This window comes from Echinops telfairi, unplaced genomic scaffold (genome assembly GCF_000313985.2).
Source record: "Echinops telfairi isolate 266 unplaced genomic scaffold, ASM31398v2 ScPeMD7_25;HRSCAF=90, whole genome shotgun sequence".
In the NCBI taxonomy this organism is placed as follows: Eukaryota; Metazoa; Chordata; class Mammalia; order Afrosoricida; family Tenrecidae; genus Echinops; species Echinops telfairi.
Window position 1 is genome coordinate 26,530,810 of NW_022103922.1, and position 18,578 is coordinate 26,549,387.

The following is an 18,578-nucleotide window of genomic DNA, read 5'->3' on the forward strand; positions in this document are numbered from 1 at the left end:
ACACACACACACACACACACACACACACACACACCTCTGCCACAGAGTCAATTCTGACTGTAAATCTTTACGGAAGCAGATGGTCTCGTGGTTCAAACTCACCAGCGGACAGCGTTACCAAGGCCCCAGCTGATACACAGTAGGTGCTAAGTATTTATTTACTGGCGGAAGAAATGTTTCTGGTCATCTTTGATGAGCAGTAGGAGAGATTAAGGGACTGAATCCACTGGTGTCTGATTTGGGAGTTGAGATTCAAAACTATCCCACCTGGTCCAAACCCTCATATTCCCACTGCATTGTGCCATTCCGTGGGGCAGATGCTAGAACCCCTCCTGGGGTTGCCGTCATGTTGTCTCATGTTGTCTTGGCTCACCTCTAAGCTCTCCAATCCTGCACACCGACTAACAGCTGACCTCTGGCGCGCACTGCCCACAGGACTGGCTGTGGGCTCCTCGGGGTGACTCACGTACCCCGGTGGCAATGACACTCACCAAGGGCTCCAGCTCCTTGCGATCTATGAGGTTCATCTCTGTGACGAAGTAATAGAAGTGTTTGTAGCAGGTGTTGACGTGGGCCTCAGCACCCATCACAATGACGCGGTCAAAGTGGTGGATGTAGACGTGGACAAAGACCCGAAACAGGCGGCACAGGATCTTCTTGCAGATTTGAAGGAAGTTCTTTGGGAAAGGAACACCTGGAGAAGAGAAACAAAACCGGAATGGAATGACAGGAGAAAGATGAAGCTTTGGGGGAGCGCCACCGCCCGGGAGCCACCCTGGAGAATCATGCTGGCTGTGAGCCTGCCAAGCTACAGGGCCCACCCCTCTGGGGGCAGCTGCCACAGAAGCCTGCTGAAACAATGGCTAATAGGGGGTTAGGATCAAGTGCCAGCAAGGATGTCAGAGAAGCAAAAAGGAGTGAAGAGGGCTAGATTTGTTTCTTTGTCTGTGTCTTTTTGGGGTGGGACCTACTTTGCATATTAAACATTCAGAAATGACAGTCTGCAACTGGCAAGGCTATGGGCACAGGGAAAAGAGCACTTGCTGCCAGGGGGCCGGGGGAAGATGGGTGACAGGGGTGAGGTGGGCCCAGGGCATTTGAGGACAGTGGAATTATACTGTGTGGTCCTATAATGGTGGATCCATGCCTTTGTGAACGCTCTGAGGGCTGTGTGCACAACACAAAGAAAGAAGGCCTCCTGAATTGATGGACTTCAGGGAACCGACTGTATCAATCTTGGTGCATCAATGTAACAATGCTACAAGTACGCCCCATGTTCCCAGTGGGAGAGGCCGGCGGGCAGGAGTGCGAGCAGATACACCGCACCTCGGAGCCCTTTCTGCACAGGAAGCCAGAAGCTGAGCAGAGAACAACAACATGGACCAAACGTGCGGAAAGACCTTGTAGTCTGAAAAGAAATATGGATGCTCCCTTCCTGCTTGCTAATTTAGCCCACTTTTTGGAGCATAAGACCTTCTCTTTTTGTTTTATAGATTTTATTTAATGTTAATAAATTTTATTTAAGGAGTTTTACACTTTGTCATCCATTGGTTCCTCTAAATCTTGCAAAAGTTCATCTTCAAGATAGCCCTTTGTAAGGAGCCACCATTGTCCAGTAAGCATTAATCTCAGACCTGTCAATTCTTCTGGTTACACCACTTTAACCTCCATTATGGACAAATGTCAAACATTTCATGCCTGATAATTCTGTTATTCCCTTTAGGGCCCTAGAAGTAGATAGTACATTTATGTTTTGGGAGTAAATAGTATTAGTGCTAAATATTTCTACATTGCTAACTTTTAGTATTGCTTGAGCAAAGTGTTAGAGGTCTCATTGTCACCACTGAAATTAACCCACAGTGATAGAAGCAAAACCTGGCATCCTTTCAGCCAAGGACCTTCTCTTAACAGACAAGAAACCTGGAAGCAGGAGGGCGTGGTGATGGAGAGGTGAGCATTTCCTGCCACTGGAGGCGGGGAGTGTTGGGGGGGAGGCTGCAGCAAATTGGCAAACACAGGCCCAGGGTTGCTGGGACTTCAGAGTATTCACCATGATTCAGGGATTTCCAGAGAATTCAGCGATCGAGGCTTTTGGGTGAACTTGCTCCGCATCCAGCGAGATAGCCATTCGAGTGTTCTGGCTGTGGCTGGCGCCGTCCAGTGGATTCCGACTGACAGTTAGCACTGGCCCCAGAGGAGAACTGGGTTTTGTTTTCAAGGGTGCAGCCTTCCAGGAGCAATCACCACGACTGCCTTCTAAAGCACGGATGGTGGGTTTGAACTGCCAACCTTTCCATGAGTAGTTGAGAGCTGAAACATTAGCAACCCTTCCCCCCACAAAAAAAACCCCACCAAACTCACTGCCATTGAGTCTATTTCAACTCCTAGTCACCCTATAGGACAGGGAAGAACAGCCTCTGTGGGTTTCCAAGATAGTTAGTCTTTGTGGGAGCAGACAGCTTCATCTGTCTCCTAAAGAGCAGCTGGTAGGGTTGAACCGCTGACCTTGTAGTTAGCAGCCCAGCAGGCAACCCACTATGCCACCAGGGATCCTTGAGCACCACCCAGGGATGCTTCTGAAAGTGTTAACAATTACAGAGCAGGCTGCGGAAGTTGCAACCTGTGTAAGGCGGAAGCCTGTCAGAGAAGGAAACCTTTTGATTACATTGAGTGATAGAAAAGTGGTAAGACTGCATGTACCCTGTCAAAGGGAGAAACCTGCAAGACCTGGGAAAACAAGCAGTCCCATTGAGTTCTGGGTCTTGTAAGTTTCACTATATGAATGTTTCAAAAATATCAAAAGCAAACAAAACCTCCCTGTGGGGCAGATCTGGCCCTCGGCCTAGCATGTTCTGATCCAACATTATCTTAAGACAGAGGGCCTCTGAGGGAGGCAAATTCACCAGATGTCATAGATACTTTTTGTCAAGTCCATTCCCGCTGCACCTCTCAGAACACTAAGAGTTGGGGGCTTCTATTTTTTTTTTTAACACAGATAGGGCGAGTGGTCAGGTGGGGCCCCCCAGAGTTCCTGCCAGGTGGCCACTCCCTAGCCTGGTCAAGGTTACCAGAGCGGGGTCCCAGGCGCCCCACCTTTTCTCCAACATGCTAATACCTCTGGTGTGGACACTGCTGACAGGCAGTCAGGCGCACTCCCTCCCAGCTCTGTGGCCTTGGGCAAGTGAGCAATGTCTCTGTGTGTCCGTTGTTCCACACGTGAAAGGAAAGGTAACACTTCCCGAGGCCAGGGGGATTCGAAGGGATACCTGAGCTACTATGGTTTCTTATGTCTAACACAGAGACACAGAACCCCAAACACACACACACACACACACACACACACACACACACACACACACACGCTTCAAAAATTTCATTGAAAAAGATTTAATTACAAGGTAATGAAATGTTTCCACAAAAATTTTGAAGCCTGTGTATGCACATGTGTGTGTGGTGTGTATGTGTATGTTGTCTCTGTGTGTATGGTAAGTGTGTGTATATGGTGTGTATTTGTGTGTGGTACATGTTGTGTGATTGTTGTGTGGTGTGTGTGTGGTGTGTGTGTGGTGTGTGTATATACTGTGTGTGTCTAGAGAAGCTCATACCCGGGGTCATGCAAATGGTTAACACGCTCAGCCACTAATTGAAAGATTGCAGGGTAGGGTCCACCCAGAGTTATCTTGAAAGAAATTCTTGGCAATCCATTTCCGAATAAAACCCGCCACTGTAAACCATATGGAGCAGAGTTCTACAGACACACATGCGAAAGCCAAGAGTCAGAATCGGCTTGAGGGGAAACGGTTTTATAGAAAGAGATGACCTTTAAGGAACTGGTTCAAGGATTATGGAGACAAGTCCAAAGTTGGTAGACCAGACAGAAGTCCAAAGTTGGTAGACCAGACAGAGGGCTGGAAATTGTGGCAAGGTTTGCATGTGTATCTACCATCACGAGATAGAATTCCTCACCCCCAGAGAAACTTCCATTTTTGCTCTGACAACTGATTGGATGAGGCCCTTGTGATGGAGGGCAACCTGTTTACTTACTGTCAACGGATGTCCATGTTTATCACGGGTAAATACCTTCACAGTAAAACCTAGCCTAGAGTTTGGCTGCACAGTCAAGTAGACGCATGAAATCACGCATCACACAGGATCTTTGGTTCTTGCTTGGAAGGCTGTGTGGATGGTAACTGGGCAAAATGCTCCTACGGTGCCTAGAACCGAGGACCCAAACCAAGAATGGAGGTGCCATCCAGTTGATTGGGATGCATTGTGAATGCCTGTGTCAGAGTAGAACTGGGATTTCCACTGGCTGATGTTTCAGAAGTAGCTCTCCAGGCCTTTCTTCCAAGGTACCTCTGCATAGACTCAAACCACCAACCTTCCAGTTAGCAGCAGAGTTCATCAACCCAGGAACACTGGAGGAGTTCGGAAGCCCACCCCTTGTGAATCCTCCCCCCACCCCCACCAGGTTCTCCACAAGACAAGGTCTGGAGTTCGTTGACGGTTAATCTAAGGAAAACCATTCTTCTTAAGAAAGGCAGGCAGCACCAGCAGTCTTTGAACAGAACTGCAGAACTCTGCTCAGGGCATGCTCGTGGCTCCCAGAACCCAGGGGGACCTGCTGTCCTGGTCCCCACAGGGTCCCAGAGGCAGCTGGCTGGTGAGGCATACCCTGTAATGGGATCACACGGGACGCCCCCGGGGCACGATGAGAGAGGGGGAACACGTTTGGCAGTCAGCAGTGTCATGATCTGTCTCCCCAGGGCTCTGGCACCGATACTGGCTTTTCTTCTGCAACAAAGTGGCCACATATCAAATAAGCCCAGGGAGAGGGTGGGGCACAGCTTGGCAGCTGACTGGGCAGCAAATGGTGGGATTTAAGGGAGGAGGGGAAATGGGGAGCAGCCCATGGGCAGAACTTGAGGGCTATTCCTTGGGCTTCAGAGAAGCCAGCACCACTCCCTGGCTGGGGAAGCTGCCGGGTGTCATCTCCACAGCCTATCAGTGGTGTGGGCCTTATGCTTCCTCTTCTACCAGTGAAGGAAATGAAGACCCAGAGGCATGAATGAACTTGCTCCAGCAACTCAGCTAAAAACGGGGGGCTGCCATGTGAGCTCAGTGTATCTGACTCTAAACTCTGAAGTACCTGCTTCGGTTTGCAGGGTAACTCCTTCTCTCTGGTCCATGATAGAGGTTCCACCCCTTTCACTGCTAAATGAAGCATCTAAGGGTTACGGTTCTGTGGCAAAACCAACAAACCCCTAAACCCAGCGCTGTCCTGTTGATGCTGACTCACAGCAACTTTCTAGGACAGAGTAGAACTGCCCACTACGGTTGCCAAGGATGCAAGCCTTTATGGAAACGCACGGTCATACCTTTCAACACTGAAACACTGCACTACCAGGCCTCCTCTTAGTTGCACATCGAGATAATTAAAATTTAAAAAGGTGATAAGGGGAGAAGGCCCAGGGGGCAGGGAAAGGGGGCAATGTCAGAGCCCACCGCCTTCAAGGAGAAATTTGCCTTTCCTTGCTGAAGGCTTCAACCCTAGACAGGGGATGAATCCGCACAAGCTAACGTTCATTGTTGTTGGGTGCTACTGTTGAGTTGGCTGACTCGGGTTGATCCTGTGTACCCCAGAACGAAATGTGGCCAAATCCAGTGACAACCTCCTAATCGTTGCTATGGTGAGCCCATTGTTGTACCCGCTATGGCAATCCATCTCATGACGTACTGCTTGACAGGGTTCACTGTCCTCCAGGAACTGGTCCATCCTGATAGCATGTCCAAAGTGTGAAGTCCCTTCTAAGAATGATCCTTAGAAAGCATGTCTTTTCCATAAATCATTTTATTGGGGGCTCTTACAGCTCTTATAACAACCCATACATCAATTGTATCAAGCACATTTGTACATATGTTGCCATCATTATTTTCAAAACATTTTCTTTCCACTTGAGCCCTTGCTATCAGCTCCTTATTCCCCCCTTCCCCCTCCCACCCTCGTGATCCCTTGATAATTTTTAAATTATTGTTATTTTCATATCTTACACCGTCCACTGTCTCCCTTCACCCAAGGTTTCTGTTGTTTATCCCCCTCAGGGGGTGGGGGTGGGGTGGGGGGGTGTTATATGTTAATCATTGTGATCAGTTCCCCTTTTCTCTCCCTTTCCCCCAAACTTCCCTCTACCCTCATGGTATCTCTCCTCCCATCCTTGTTCCTGAGAGGTTTATCTGTCATGGATTTTCTCAGTGTAATATGTCACTTGGTAGCTCACCTGCTGCTCCCATCGACATGGATTGTGGGTCCAAGTAAAAGGAAAGCCTTGGCAACCCCAGTCTCTCCCTCGGCTATTGTCACACTGCGTTGTGAGGACTTTTGTATTCTGTATCTGAAGGAGTAATTCAGCTGGAAGGCTGTCGTCTTTGATTTTCCTCAGTAAATACTTGGCGCTCTCTTCACTTTCAGCAAGCAAGCTTGTGGCATCAACATGACACAAGTTGTTGAAATGCCTTCCTCCAGTTCTGAAGTTCTCGGGTTATTTGTGCAGCCTCCAAATGGAATAAATATGAGAAAAGGAAACAACCCCGATGTATACTTTCCTGATTCTAAACCACCAGGTGCTTCTTAAAGAATGACTGCCTCCTGGTCTATGTACAGGTGCCGAAAGCAAATGAAATGGCCTGGAATGCTCATCCTTCCCAATGCCGTGCATAATTTGTCAGCATCCACTAATGGACTGTCTTCACAGAGTTAATCAGACACAGGTAAACACCCATCTCCCATGGCTGTGCTGTGAATTACTTCAGATAACGCTTTCAGCCATGGTATGTGTAACTCCCACCAAATGCCTCTTGCCTAAGGAGGTAAGAGAAGGTGGGGAAAGATGCTGATAGCTTTATTTGATTCAATTGGGAGTGGTTGTGATCAGGGTTAATTGTGATGGTTGAAACTTGGAACTCTAACGTGGAGATTTGTCAAATTTGCCATCCAGATGGGTATAAAATGAGCTATCTCAGAGAGGAAGCGGGTGAATGTTCTTGTAGTCAAGAAAGAAGAGCCAGAAGTGGAGTGTAACCTTTGGACTCTCAAATCCCAGTACATTGAACCTCCTTGATCCAGCAAAGCCAGAGAACAGACAGAGAGGTGAGTTTCGAACCCACAGTGCAATTAAGGCAGTGTCTTTGGTAAGGCCACTCTTTTGTGGAGTAGGGGACCTGCCTTGAGGCACTTAATTGGTGGAGCTAGGTTTGCTGACCATTGAGCTAGAGCTGAGCACCTTCAGGCTGAGTCTTACAATGGAGTGGCATGCCTTTGGGCACATCTCAGTAGAACTAAAGGAGTCTTGTAACATTTCCTGAGCAAGGCAAAGGCCAAGCCAGGTGTCATAAGGCCAAGAGGCCAAGGACCAGAGAGAGAGGTGCTGGCATGTCTGAGGCTTTCCTGACTGGAAAAAATTGTATCCTGAGCATTTCTAATCCTAAATTGTAACCTGTGGACTTCTCTGACAAACCCCATAATCGTGAGTGTGATGTGTGAGTTCTGTGTGGCCATTGCAATGACTTATTAAACCCAGCGGAGAAGCAGACTGCTGTGGGAGAGGCAGCTGCTATCAGTTCTTTGGCTCTTCTTTCCACCCCACGCCTGGTTTCTGGTCTTTGGCCTTGCCTCTGGCTTTGAACTGTCTTAGTGTCAAGAAAGAAAGGCCAGGAGTGGCATGCGTTTTTTGTATTCTCAGATCCCAGCACACTGAACTTGTTCCTCATGTCTTAGCCTCGTGCTTGGCACATTTGGGTTATGTTCATGAATTTTATATTCAAATTTTCCAGACTTCAAATTTATATTTGAAGTCTGGAAAACTCAGCTTAAAATCCTAGCCCTATGATTTACTATCTACATGGATAAGTTACTTCATGGTTGTACGAGTTGGGCTGCTGACTGCAAGGTCGGCAGTTTGAAACCACCAGGTGCTCCTTGGGTGAGAGAGGATGCTTTCTACTTCCATAAAGAATTACAGTCTCAGAAACTCACAGGGACAATTCTACCCTGTCCTACAGGGGGTCACTGAGTCAGCATTGACTTGATGACAGCAAATTGTGAGTAATGGTTTTGTAATATCTGTATAGTGTCTGGAACTAAAATCTACATTTAATCATTTCCCACCTGGACAATTTTGTAAGATCTCGATCTTAGAATTCTGACCCCTCATAATCTCATGGCTCCACCAGACAAGTTGTATCTGATAATCATTCCACTTTTAGGGGTCAAGTTGCATCCTCCCAAAATATGTATTGAAATCTTGGTCTCTGTGCCAGTAAACATGATTGGCTTGGGAAACAGGATTTTGTTGTATTTCTTAGGTCATTCCTGAGGTGGAGGAGAAGCCCTAAATTATCATAATTTCTGGATGATAAGAAGGGCAGAATAGACATACACACACACACACACACACACACACACACACAGAAAAATGATGACCTGGTGAGATTGGCTATAGGCCAATGACCATGGAAACCCACCACCAACAAGCTGGGTGCTGACTCATAGCAAGCCTGGGGGTTCGACAGGACTGCTCCACAGGCCTTCCAAGGCTATAACTCTTCAGGGAAGCAGACAGCCTCATCTTTCCCCCCAGAATGACAACGGGGATTGGGAGTTTGAATTGCTGAACTTGTTGAATTGCTCAACACTTAACCCACTGTACCACCAGGATTCCTAAGGGGCATCCAGGAACGAAGGGATGACCAGGAACCAAACTGAGGATTAGTATTGCATTCCTCACACACATTTATTTTCCAGACAGTCGTGGAATTCATACAGCCGTTCTGAACTTGCAAAGAATTAACCGGCAGGTACTCAGGTAAGCGTTACATTATATTCTGTGTTGGATAATTTTTTTTCCTAAAAAGTTTCTATACTTATATCTTCCTTTGCTGTAACTTCCCTGAGAAAAGGGATGGCTTTATACTGCTACTCCGGAAGTACGGCACAGGGAGTTAGGCAGGGAATAGGTCATCAATGAAAACAGGACCAGAAAATAGCAGTGGTCTTGTTTAGTCACAATGTAGAGCCATCATCTCTTATTTGGAAAAGGAACAAAAAGGTCCACAGCTGAATTTACAGCATGTTCTAGCATCTTGATACAGAAGTCTGCGTGTTGCTTTTGGGAAGAAGGGAGAACTCTGAGATGCACATTTTGATCCAGAAAAGGTGCCCTGGTAGTGTAGTGGATTAAGCCTTGGGCTGCTAACCACAAGGTCAGCAGTTCAAACCCACCAACAGTTTTAAGGGAGAAAAGTGAGGCTTTCTAATCCCATGCAGATTTACAGCCTCAGAAACCCACAGTGTCAGTTCTACTGTCCCATAGGCTTGCTATGAATCAGAATCAACTCGATGCGGTGGGTGGGTTTGGTTTTGAAATGGGAAGAATCTGAAGTTCCTTTCTCATTAAAACCTCCCCTTTTCTACTTTCGACCTAGTGGGTGGAGACAGTTAATTTTCAGTCACTGCACTCAATTAGAAAGTTAATGCCAGACAATATTAACCAGTAGTCTTAACTGAAATCGATGATGTGTCTTTAGGGTTTGGAGTTAAACTTTGACTGCTCTTAGAGTAACCCTGACAAACCATCAGACAATAATCGCAGAGAGTTAAATTAAGTATTGATGATATAAAAAACAACCTTTGATCAGAAAGTCTCTAAGTGATTCACAATCACCATCCTTATCTCTACCCAACCCTGAGGCAGATCTAGTGACTTTCAGGTTAAGGCTGAGAAAATTCAAGCTCTTGGAAAGTGGTCTGAAATGACAAAAGGTGCTTATATGAGCGTGTTCTATAGAGAAGTGATGGGCATTTAGGTGCCCAACTGTGATCTTAGACCTGACCTGGATGACCTTGCATTGTATGATGTGGCTTGATTTTTGCCACTGGTCAGTACTGAAATGCCAGTTTCCATGAAGCTGATTCCAATCATGGCGACCCCTTGTGGGACAGAATAGAACTGAACTCCACAGGGATGTCAATGGCTGAACTGTCAGGGGGAGAGGTGGTCCTCAACGTCTAATGCCTTCAAGTGAGTCTCCGGCATTCTATCTTTGTTGTACATCTTTAATAATATGCACGGCAAGCAATGGTGCAGTGTAATCTGATGGCCACATTCACCACTCATTAGCACATGTTCACCTATGTCACATACTGTTCAAAACACTGCCCTATAGCAGCAGAAGTAAATGGTGAAGGAGAAAAAAGAGAGGCTGTTCTAAAGTTCTTGTACAGTGAAAGGAGTAGCTGGACTTTTTTTCTAAACCCAGGAGCTTCACTTGTTTGAAAACATGCACTCCCAAATGCTGAGTGCTTTGCTAAAGCCAATAGGAAGACTTGGAAGGATCACATGTTTTACGACATAGCATATGAAGAAGAAGAAGAAGGTCCACAATGACCACTCACTAATTTTTTAACTGGAAATGCCATCTCCATCTCCAGGGATAATCCAGATCATCCAGAACCTTCCACAAAGGGTGCTGTTGCCCCAACTGACAAAATGCCATCATCTCATCATTCTCTATTGTCTGAGGGGATGTCTGATCTATGTATTTTCATATACAGTATGCATTAAAGCCTATTGGTATGTTTATGTGCAATATTTCCAGTCCCCAAAGACAAAGGTTAGATTTATAAAGATGCTGATAACAGAAGACAATAAAATAAAAACTGAAAAACAAAAGCCCAAGAGGCAACTTGCGACAGAATTCTTGGGACAGGGGCCGCCTGTAGATCACAAAGGTTTCTCTTCTAAGCAGCCTTGAGGTGGGCTTGAGCCGCCTTTCAGTTAGCAGCCAGAGGCGTTTGCAACCCCAAGTGCTCCTGACACAGAGGTCAAGAGCCTAAATAAGGGCCAGGTCAAGTTCAGGGATAAGAGGTCAGAATCTCATAGGACACCAGCTGATATGAAGAACCATAAGGGATTTACTTCACAAGGAGGCTCAGAAGGCCAGTCTGGAGTTTGCAGGGAAGTTGAGCCAAGGAGGAGGGCCAGGCCAGGGAGCTGGGGCAAAGACTGAGGTGAACTGACAGGCTGGGAGTCTCCTAAAGCCTCTTGGCTGCTCCTTGGTCTCCGGCTACAACCCAGCAGCTGAAAACCCGCCTTCCTCCCCTGCTGGGTTTATGAATGTGTCTCACCACAGCTGTCGATCTGCTTGCCATGTTGGGTGTAAGTGCTAAATCGAGCATGGAATATCATAATTTCTCTGGGGCCTCATGCTGGTTTGCCTTTTATCTCTGCCTTAGTAAATCATCTTTCTTCCAAACAAAATGTAATAAAAATTCCAGTGATTACTGAGCCTCAACCCATTTTCTTCTTTCCATCTTTCTACAACTCAAGTGTCCCATTAAGCCCTTCCTTCCTTTGGCACTCTTGAAAGAAAAAGAAGTGATCTAAGAGCCCTGCTGTCCTCCAGCTTTGAAAGCTGAAAAGGGGAAACAGGCCTCAGAGAAGGCATCATTACTGATGTGCCAGTGACCATGACCTCACAGTCAAACATGACCCACGGTGAGTTTCTGAGCTTGCTACTCATTCCTGTTTTGTCCACCTTTCCTCTCACCTCCTAAAAGAGAGTGCCCCATCGCAGAATGGAACTCTAGCCCAAAAGCAATGTTGGGGTGAACGAGTTCTCTGGAAGCACAGAAAAACCACAAACTTAACACACCCACCACCATGGAGTCCACTTCAACCCTTAGTGACCTGAAAGGCCAGAGGAGAACCACCTCTTTGGGTCTCTGCCACTTTGAAAATCTTCACTGGAGCAGCCAGCCTCATCTTTTTCCTGCAAAGGGTAGGCTCAAACCAATGGTGTGGTTAGTTAGCATCTCAATGCATAACCCACTACGCCATCTGGCTCCTGGAGGTACAGGCAAGAGGGACAAGAAGTTATCTCCAGGAACACCAGGGGAGTGCACCCCAAACCTCCCAAGCAGCAGGTTGATATTCCACCCTGTCATTCACCTTTCTTAGAGCTTGAGAGCTCACTCCTCACACTCAGTGCTCCGAGCCACTGCCTTGTGTACCTGAAATTCTCCAGAGCAAATCACAACTGGCCATGATGTACTTGTTCATGGGAATCTCTGACTTGGGTCACTCCCCCTGTGGGCTGTAAACACTGAAAGACAGGGGCTGTGGACATCTTCCTCCCAGATGTGTCCTTACTGCTCATTGTGGGCCTGGAGCAGGGTGGGTTTGTAATGTTCTGTGGCTCAATGGGAGTTGCAGGGCCAGTGGATCATTTAATGAGGCTCTTTGAGGCAAAATCTCAAACTTCCTCCAAACCAGCGGTTCTCAACCTGTGGGTTGCGACCCCTTTGGGGGTCACCCAACTCATAACAGAAGCAAAATTACAGTTTTGAAGTAGCAAAGAAAATGATCTTACGGTTGTTGTTGGTGGTGGGGGTGTTGTCACCACAACATGAGGAACTGTATGAAAGGGTCACAGCATGAGGAAGGTTGAGATCTACTGTTCCAAACGATCTTGTATGCGTCTGGGTAAGAAGGCCAGGGAAGGCATGGATAGGATTCACCTGAGTAATGAACAGGCTTCTTTGGCATGCCATCCAGCTGGGTATAAAATGAGCCCTCCGAGAAGCAGCAGGCAGGATCTCACTACCAGCAAGAATCAGGAATGGACCCCAGATTCCTGCGCAGTAAAACCCCTTGATCTAGAAGACCGTGTGACATCAGAGGAGAAGCAGCAGAACCAGGAGTCAGAGCTTGAGATGAGTGGTGAACTCAGCCCACAGAGCAATTCAAGCTGAGTGCTTTGAGGTAAGAGGCTGATTTGTAGAGGCCGGGGTACTTCTGGGCACTTAACTGTGGGAACTGGGCTTTCTGACCCACAGAAGTGGATCCAAGTGGCTTCATGTTGAGGCTTACTGGCATTGGGTGCCTCTAGGCACAAAGTTTAGGGAACTAGGTTTGCAGACTCAAGGAGCTGGAGCTGAATGCCTTTGGGTTGAGGCCTACAGTGGAGTGGCATGCCCTTTAGGCATTGATTGGCAGCACTGGAAGAGTTTCTAACACGTCCTGACTGAACAACTATATTCTAAGCATTTCTCACCTGGTAACTTCCTTAATAAATCCTTTCATCATAAAATGTTGTCTCTGAGTTCTGTGGGGCCAATTCAATGCATGGTAGAATCTAGATAGAAACACTGGGAAGATTGTGTGAAAGAGAACAGAGACGCTCTTTTCATCTCCCTCTCGTTGGCAGAACTGGGGAAGCAAAGTTGTGAAAAGATGAAGGTGGCCAAGAGTGGTTTGGCTTTTATGTCCCTGGACATATGTGTCATCAGCCATTGGGCTCTGGTGTCAGTCATACTTCTGGTCAGATTCCAGTTTTGCAAGATCCTTGTGCTCGCCCTGAAGCAAGTCTGCTAACCTTCCAAAGTCTCAGTCTTTGAGGAATGGGGGCGGGAGGTTCAGTGCACTCTTGGATGATGAGGACTAAATGAGCCAGGCATTGCATAGGGCCAGTGGACACTCGCAGGCACCCAGGCCATGGCAGTCAATGTTACCATTGATTGGGTGGTTCAAGGGTGGTTTTTACTCATCAAATCCACCAGCAGGTAGGGAAAAATCACAAGACTGCAGCCTGCTCTCCCAAGGACAGACTCCTTCCTGGAAAGTGGATTGGGGGAAGAAATGTGATCTACGGGAACAAGGTGTCTGAGTTGTCTCAAGGGTATTCCACGTGACCCATGAGGAAACCTAACACCCGGACCAATCCTTCAGGGACCCTGATGGTGTATCAGCCACAACCAGAAATGTCCACGTGTCTCCTGAAAGCATTTGTGCAGCCTTTGTCTGCGGAGTCCTGTCATAGGAGTGCGCATGTGAAAATCCCTCTCTACAAGTCATAAAAATCACTCACTCTCAACAGCTCATGCGAAAAAACAACATCCCACACACGTGGGAAAAGAAAACACAGCTCCTCTGACGGCGCGGCTGGAGAACAAGCCACTTCCAACGCAAAGTGCCAGTCCATGGCAAGGAGGGCAAACCCAAGCACACACCCAGCGGGCAGCACGGCGCTGCAGCGTCACCCCACGCCTCCTTCCTCAGAGGCTCTCGGGCCCTGGAGCCTGCCAGGGAAGAGCAAGGTCTCAGGAAGCCTCGTGCTCTGGCCCACGACCGTGCAGCTCTAAGGGCCAAGTCCTCTGAGCAGATGTTCTGCGTTATCTCAGTGTGCGCCTCAAGAAAGCGTCGGTTCAACACGCCAAGGAAAACAGCCCCGTGTAGCCAGGCTTTGTTCTTCTGCCTTAAAAAAAGAGCGGGTGGGGGTGGGGGGGAAACCCAAACAAGCTGACAGCTACAAATGGTTAGAAATAATAACTTGGCTACTGCTCTCTGCTTCAGTTCCCTTCGTCTGCCCCCCCAGCCCCACCCCCACCCCCCACCTCCTGTTTTCAATGTTTGGAGCAAAAGAACGGGAAATCACAGCCTCATGCGTGAGTGTGCGTTCTGAAAGATGGGTAATTTGCTGGGCACCGGAGACACTGTTGCAGCCACCTGTGGTCGTTGCTGTTAGTTGCCCTCAAGACGATTTTGACTCCTGGTAACACCCCACCTACCCACCCACACACACATCTGTGCACAGCAGGGTGTGCAAGACTGTGTAACCTTTTGGAAGCAGAATGCTGGGATTGTCAGGCCTGCCTTCCAAGGTACTGGTGGGTGGGTTCGAACCACCAAGTATTTTGGTTAGGAGTGGAACACTTAACCAGTTATGCCACCCAGGGCCTTCTAGAGGCACTGCCCTCTGCACCTCAAATACATCTTCTCTGTGTCCAGGGGCTCTTTCTGGCGGTCATAGCAAGGAGGCAGAAGTAGATAAACGAAGACCCATGGAAAACTGAGAAGGGTATTGACTATGGTTTGACCATAAACCACTCACTGCCATCAAGTCAGTTCTCACTCAGAGTGACCCGTTATAGGGATACTGAGACTGTAAATCTGGATGGGAGCAGACAGCCTCAACTTTTCCTGGAAGTGCAGCTGGTGAATTTGAACTGCTGTCCTGGTGGTTAGCAGGGAGACAGCTCCCTCCCCTCCCCCAGGCTTCTTAGAGTCTGACCACTGAAGTCATTAGAAACACTCCAGCTAGGTTCAATTTTGGTGAAAATCAAATGCAGACAGAGTGAGACGAGATGGGGCAGCAATGAGCGTCCTTAGTCCGGGGAAGTTAGAAGTCTGGTAGATTGGTCATGAGTGACAGACAACACACGTAAAGGACTCAGATGGTGTGTCCTGAATGTGATACGGTATCCTCACAAAGGCAACGTTCCTATTTGTTTACCAGCTGAATCTTTCTTCCATTCTATCGAGAAAAATAGGAAGCTCTTGCTGAAGAGCTTTTTCATTTTGTAATTTACAAATGTCTCTCTAACCCCACTGTCACTTCCCCATCTCCTGTCATCATCTACTGCCTGTCATTCATAGTGCAGCAACTCCCTGCCTCTGCTCCAACCTCCGATAGGCGGGGAATCTTCTCTTAATATGTAAGCCAAGTAGCCCCTCCCTGCCCTCCCTCCCCCTGCCATAAAAACCCAACAGCACTTCCTACTGCCTTCAGCCTTATTACATTGGAGCAACATCATCAAAAGCTACATGGGGTCAGGTCTTTGGTGATCGAGGGATGGCAGGCATTATCTGTCCATCTTTGTACCTAGATCTTCCTAACTTGCACAGAAAATGCTCTAGCCATTGGGAACAAAGATCCTTTTGTTCCCTTAGAGGTGTTGCCACATACTGCTGATGTAACAACTACACACTGCTTCAACTGCCCTTCCTTGCTGGGATTGTCAGGCTAACACTAACGCTCATTTGCTATTTAACTGATTTAGCACTTCCTCTAGAACAGTGGTTCTCAACCCGTGGGTCCAAGACCCTTTTGGGGTCGAACGACCCTTTCACAGGGGTTGCCCAGTTCATAACAGTAGCAAAATTACAGTTATGAAGTAGCAACAACAATAATTTTATGGTTGGGGGGGGTGTCACCATACATACGGAACTGTATTAAAGGGTCACGGCATTAGGAAGATTGAGAACCACTGAGTCAGCATGAAGTTTATGGCTGTGCATGAGTGTGAGCCCCTTTGGCAATCAAACTATTTTGTACTATAGCCCATAACAAGGAGACCTGGGGGACTCAGTGGTTAGTCTATGGGCTGCTAATGGTAAGGTCCACAGTTAGAACCCACCAGCCGCTCCTCAGGAGAAACACAGGGTTTTCTATGCCCACCAAGGGCTACCATCTCAGAAACCCACGGGGGCAGTTCTACCCTGTCCTATAGCATCGCTTTAGTAGCCTCCCCCCACCCTACTCCTGCCACCACTCCCTGGATCATTCCAACACCCCCAGGGGTTGCAGCTCCACTTTGGGAAACAGTGCTCTAGGCGATCTTTCATGCCCACCCCATCCCCAGTCTAATTTGGCAAATAGCACCCTGTACCTCTCCCACAGTCACCCTTACATTTTCACCATACCACACTGTCTCTGCCCATTTTCTCCTGTCGCCCACAAGAGGGGAAGTTTTATATCCTCAGGGAATGTAGCCCCATAGATTGATAGATAAATAGATGATAGATAGATAGATAGATAGAAATATAGATAGACAGACAGACTCTTTCCTGGTATCAAGTACATAGGAGCACACAGTGATCTTCGTGAAGTATCTGGGGACTGACTAAATGAACACATATCCATATACTGCAGGTAAGTGGAGTGGGGAAGACCTTGACTTCCACAGCCTCAGGCAGTAATCCTTGGGTTAGTATCTGAAAGCCACGGCTCGGGGGAGAGATGTCCAGGGATCTGCTAGAGACCCAGAATGAACCCTGTCATGTGGAAGCCCCCTGTGAAAATTAGTACACATTTACCTGGACATCATCACTGATTTCCGAGAGAAGCACATCTTTGTATTTGGTTTTCACGGAGACTGGAGAAGAAGCATCTCCCTCCTCTCATTTTTGCCTTTTTATCCAAGTGCTTACTTTCAACTAAATAAAAAGTTGGTTTCCCAGAGTTCCCAAAGATTGAAATCAGCCAGGATTGTGAAACGTAAATAATCTTGAGTTACATGATGAAAGAGACTAAGTGAGGGAGAAAATAGCAAACGCGATCGATCCTCAGTGGTCGATCCTCTTTAGAAAGATGAGGGCATCCAGAGAATGATGGGTGGCACCCAGTTGGCAGGCTGTTTTGCACAGCCAGACCAACCGCTTTGCGGAAGAAGGATGAGGCAGTCAGTTCCAGTCAGATTCACAGCCTTGAAAACCCTCTCTAGGGCAACTCTGTCAGTCAGGATTGACCCGATGGCAGGGGGTTTAGTTTTGCAAAGGCTGAAGGGAATAGTGACCAGGAAGAAATTCAGGTAAGTGGTGGGGCTTTCTCCTGACAAGAAGTCTTAAGAGAGAGAAAAGTGCAGGTCAGCAAGCAAAGACCCACGTATGCAGGCCCGAGAATGACAGATTGAGAGGGCGGGGCCCAGGTATTTGCGTGGAAGAGCCAATGAAAGTAAGTTGGTGGGATTGGTCTAACTAGAAACACATCTTTAATCTAAGCATTCGTTTCATCAAGTTATGCTAAATTCCAAGGCTAAGCTGTGTACCTATAATTACCTACATGGATATGATTTATCCAGAAATCATACCCAAATATCTGTACTAGCCAGACAGATAACATCAAATGGATGATTTATGCTGCGTGGAATCAGTAGACAGTGTTGCAGACGGTGGCAGCCTGGGAAGCTCGTTAGTGAGGAGAAAAGACCTCTGAGGCCGAGAGAATTACTGCTGAGCAGGTTGGTCTCAGGACTGCTAGTGTTCTGACCTTTAGAGAGCATCCAGACACCTACATCTATGTAACCTCATAGAACATTGGCAGCTCATTTCAAAACATTAAAAAAAAATTCAAATTTTTTTTGGTTAATATATCTGTACTTTATCTAGTGGACTCAGTCTGGAAAAGTTGACTCCCATAAGCTGAGAGCTGAATTTAAAACCAAACCAAACCCCCATAAAAACACTCTGGTAGTGTGATAAAGCTTTGTGTCAACTTGGCTGCGGCAGGATTTTCAGTGGTTTGGCAGCTGAGACCTAGTAAATGACCATGATGTGACCTAACCATGAAATCTCCTCCACGAGGGGACCTGCTGTGAGCAGTCCATCAGTTCTAAAACCATTAGGGTGGGAAGAAGAGCCCTTCCTTAGACCACAGGGCTGATGTAATCCACTGAAAGGAAGTTCCTCCGAGTGTAGCCTGCTGCCAGTGTAAGTGGATGCTGTGGAAAAGTTTGCTCACTTTTTGCTGAGTCTGGATCCTGTATCTGGCTCATTAACCCCCAGTTCTTTGGATGTGAGCCAATCCTGGGAGTTATCAGCAGTCTGCAATCTGACCTGTCCACCTTGGAGTCATTTGCCTCTGCTGCCACAAACGTGGTATCTTCCTACAGAGGCTAATTTCATCAGCTACGTGAGTCAAAGGAGCCTCCAGCCTGACATCTGACCTACGGACTTGGAACTGGC

At 47.4% G+C, this 18,578-nt stretch overlaps 1 protein-coding gene across 1 annotated transcript in view; it reads right to left on the reverse strand.

Moving 5' to 3' along the window:
* MOB3B (MOB kinase activator 3B) overlaps positions 1-18,578 on the reverse strand; it is a 231,537-nt gene that overhangs the window by 44,496 nt on the left and 168,463 nt on the right. Inside the window, exon 3 of the mRNA XM_045289255.1 lies at positions 492-694. Coding sequence (XP_045145190.1) covers positions 492-694 — 203 coding nt within the window. The remainder of the gene's footprint in view (positions 1-491; positions 695-18,578) is intronic.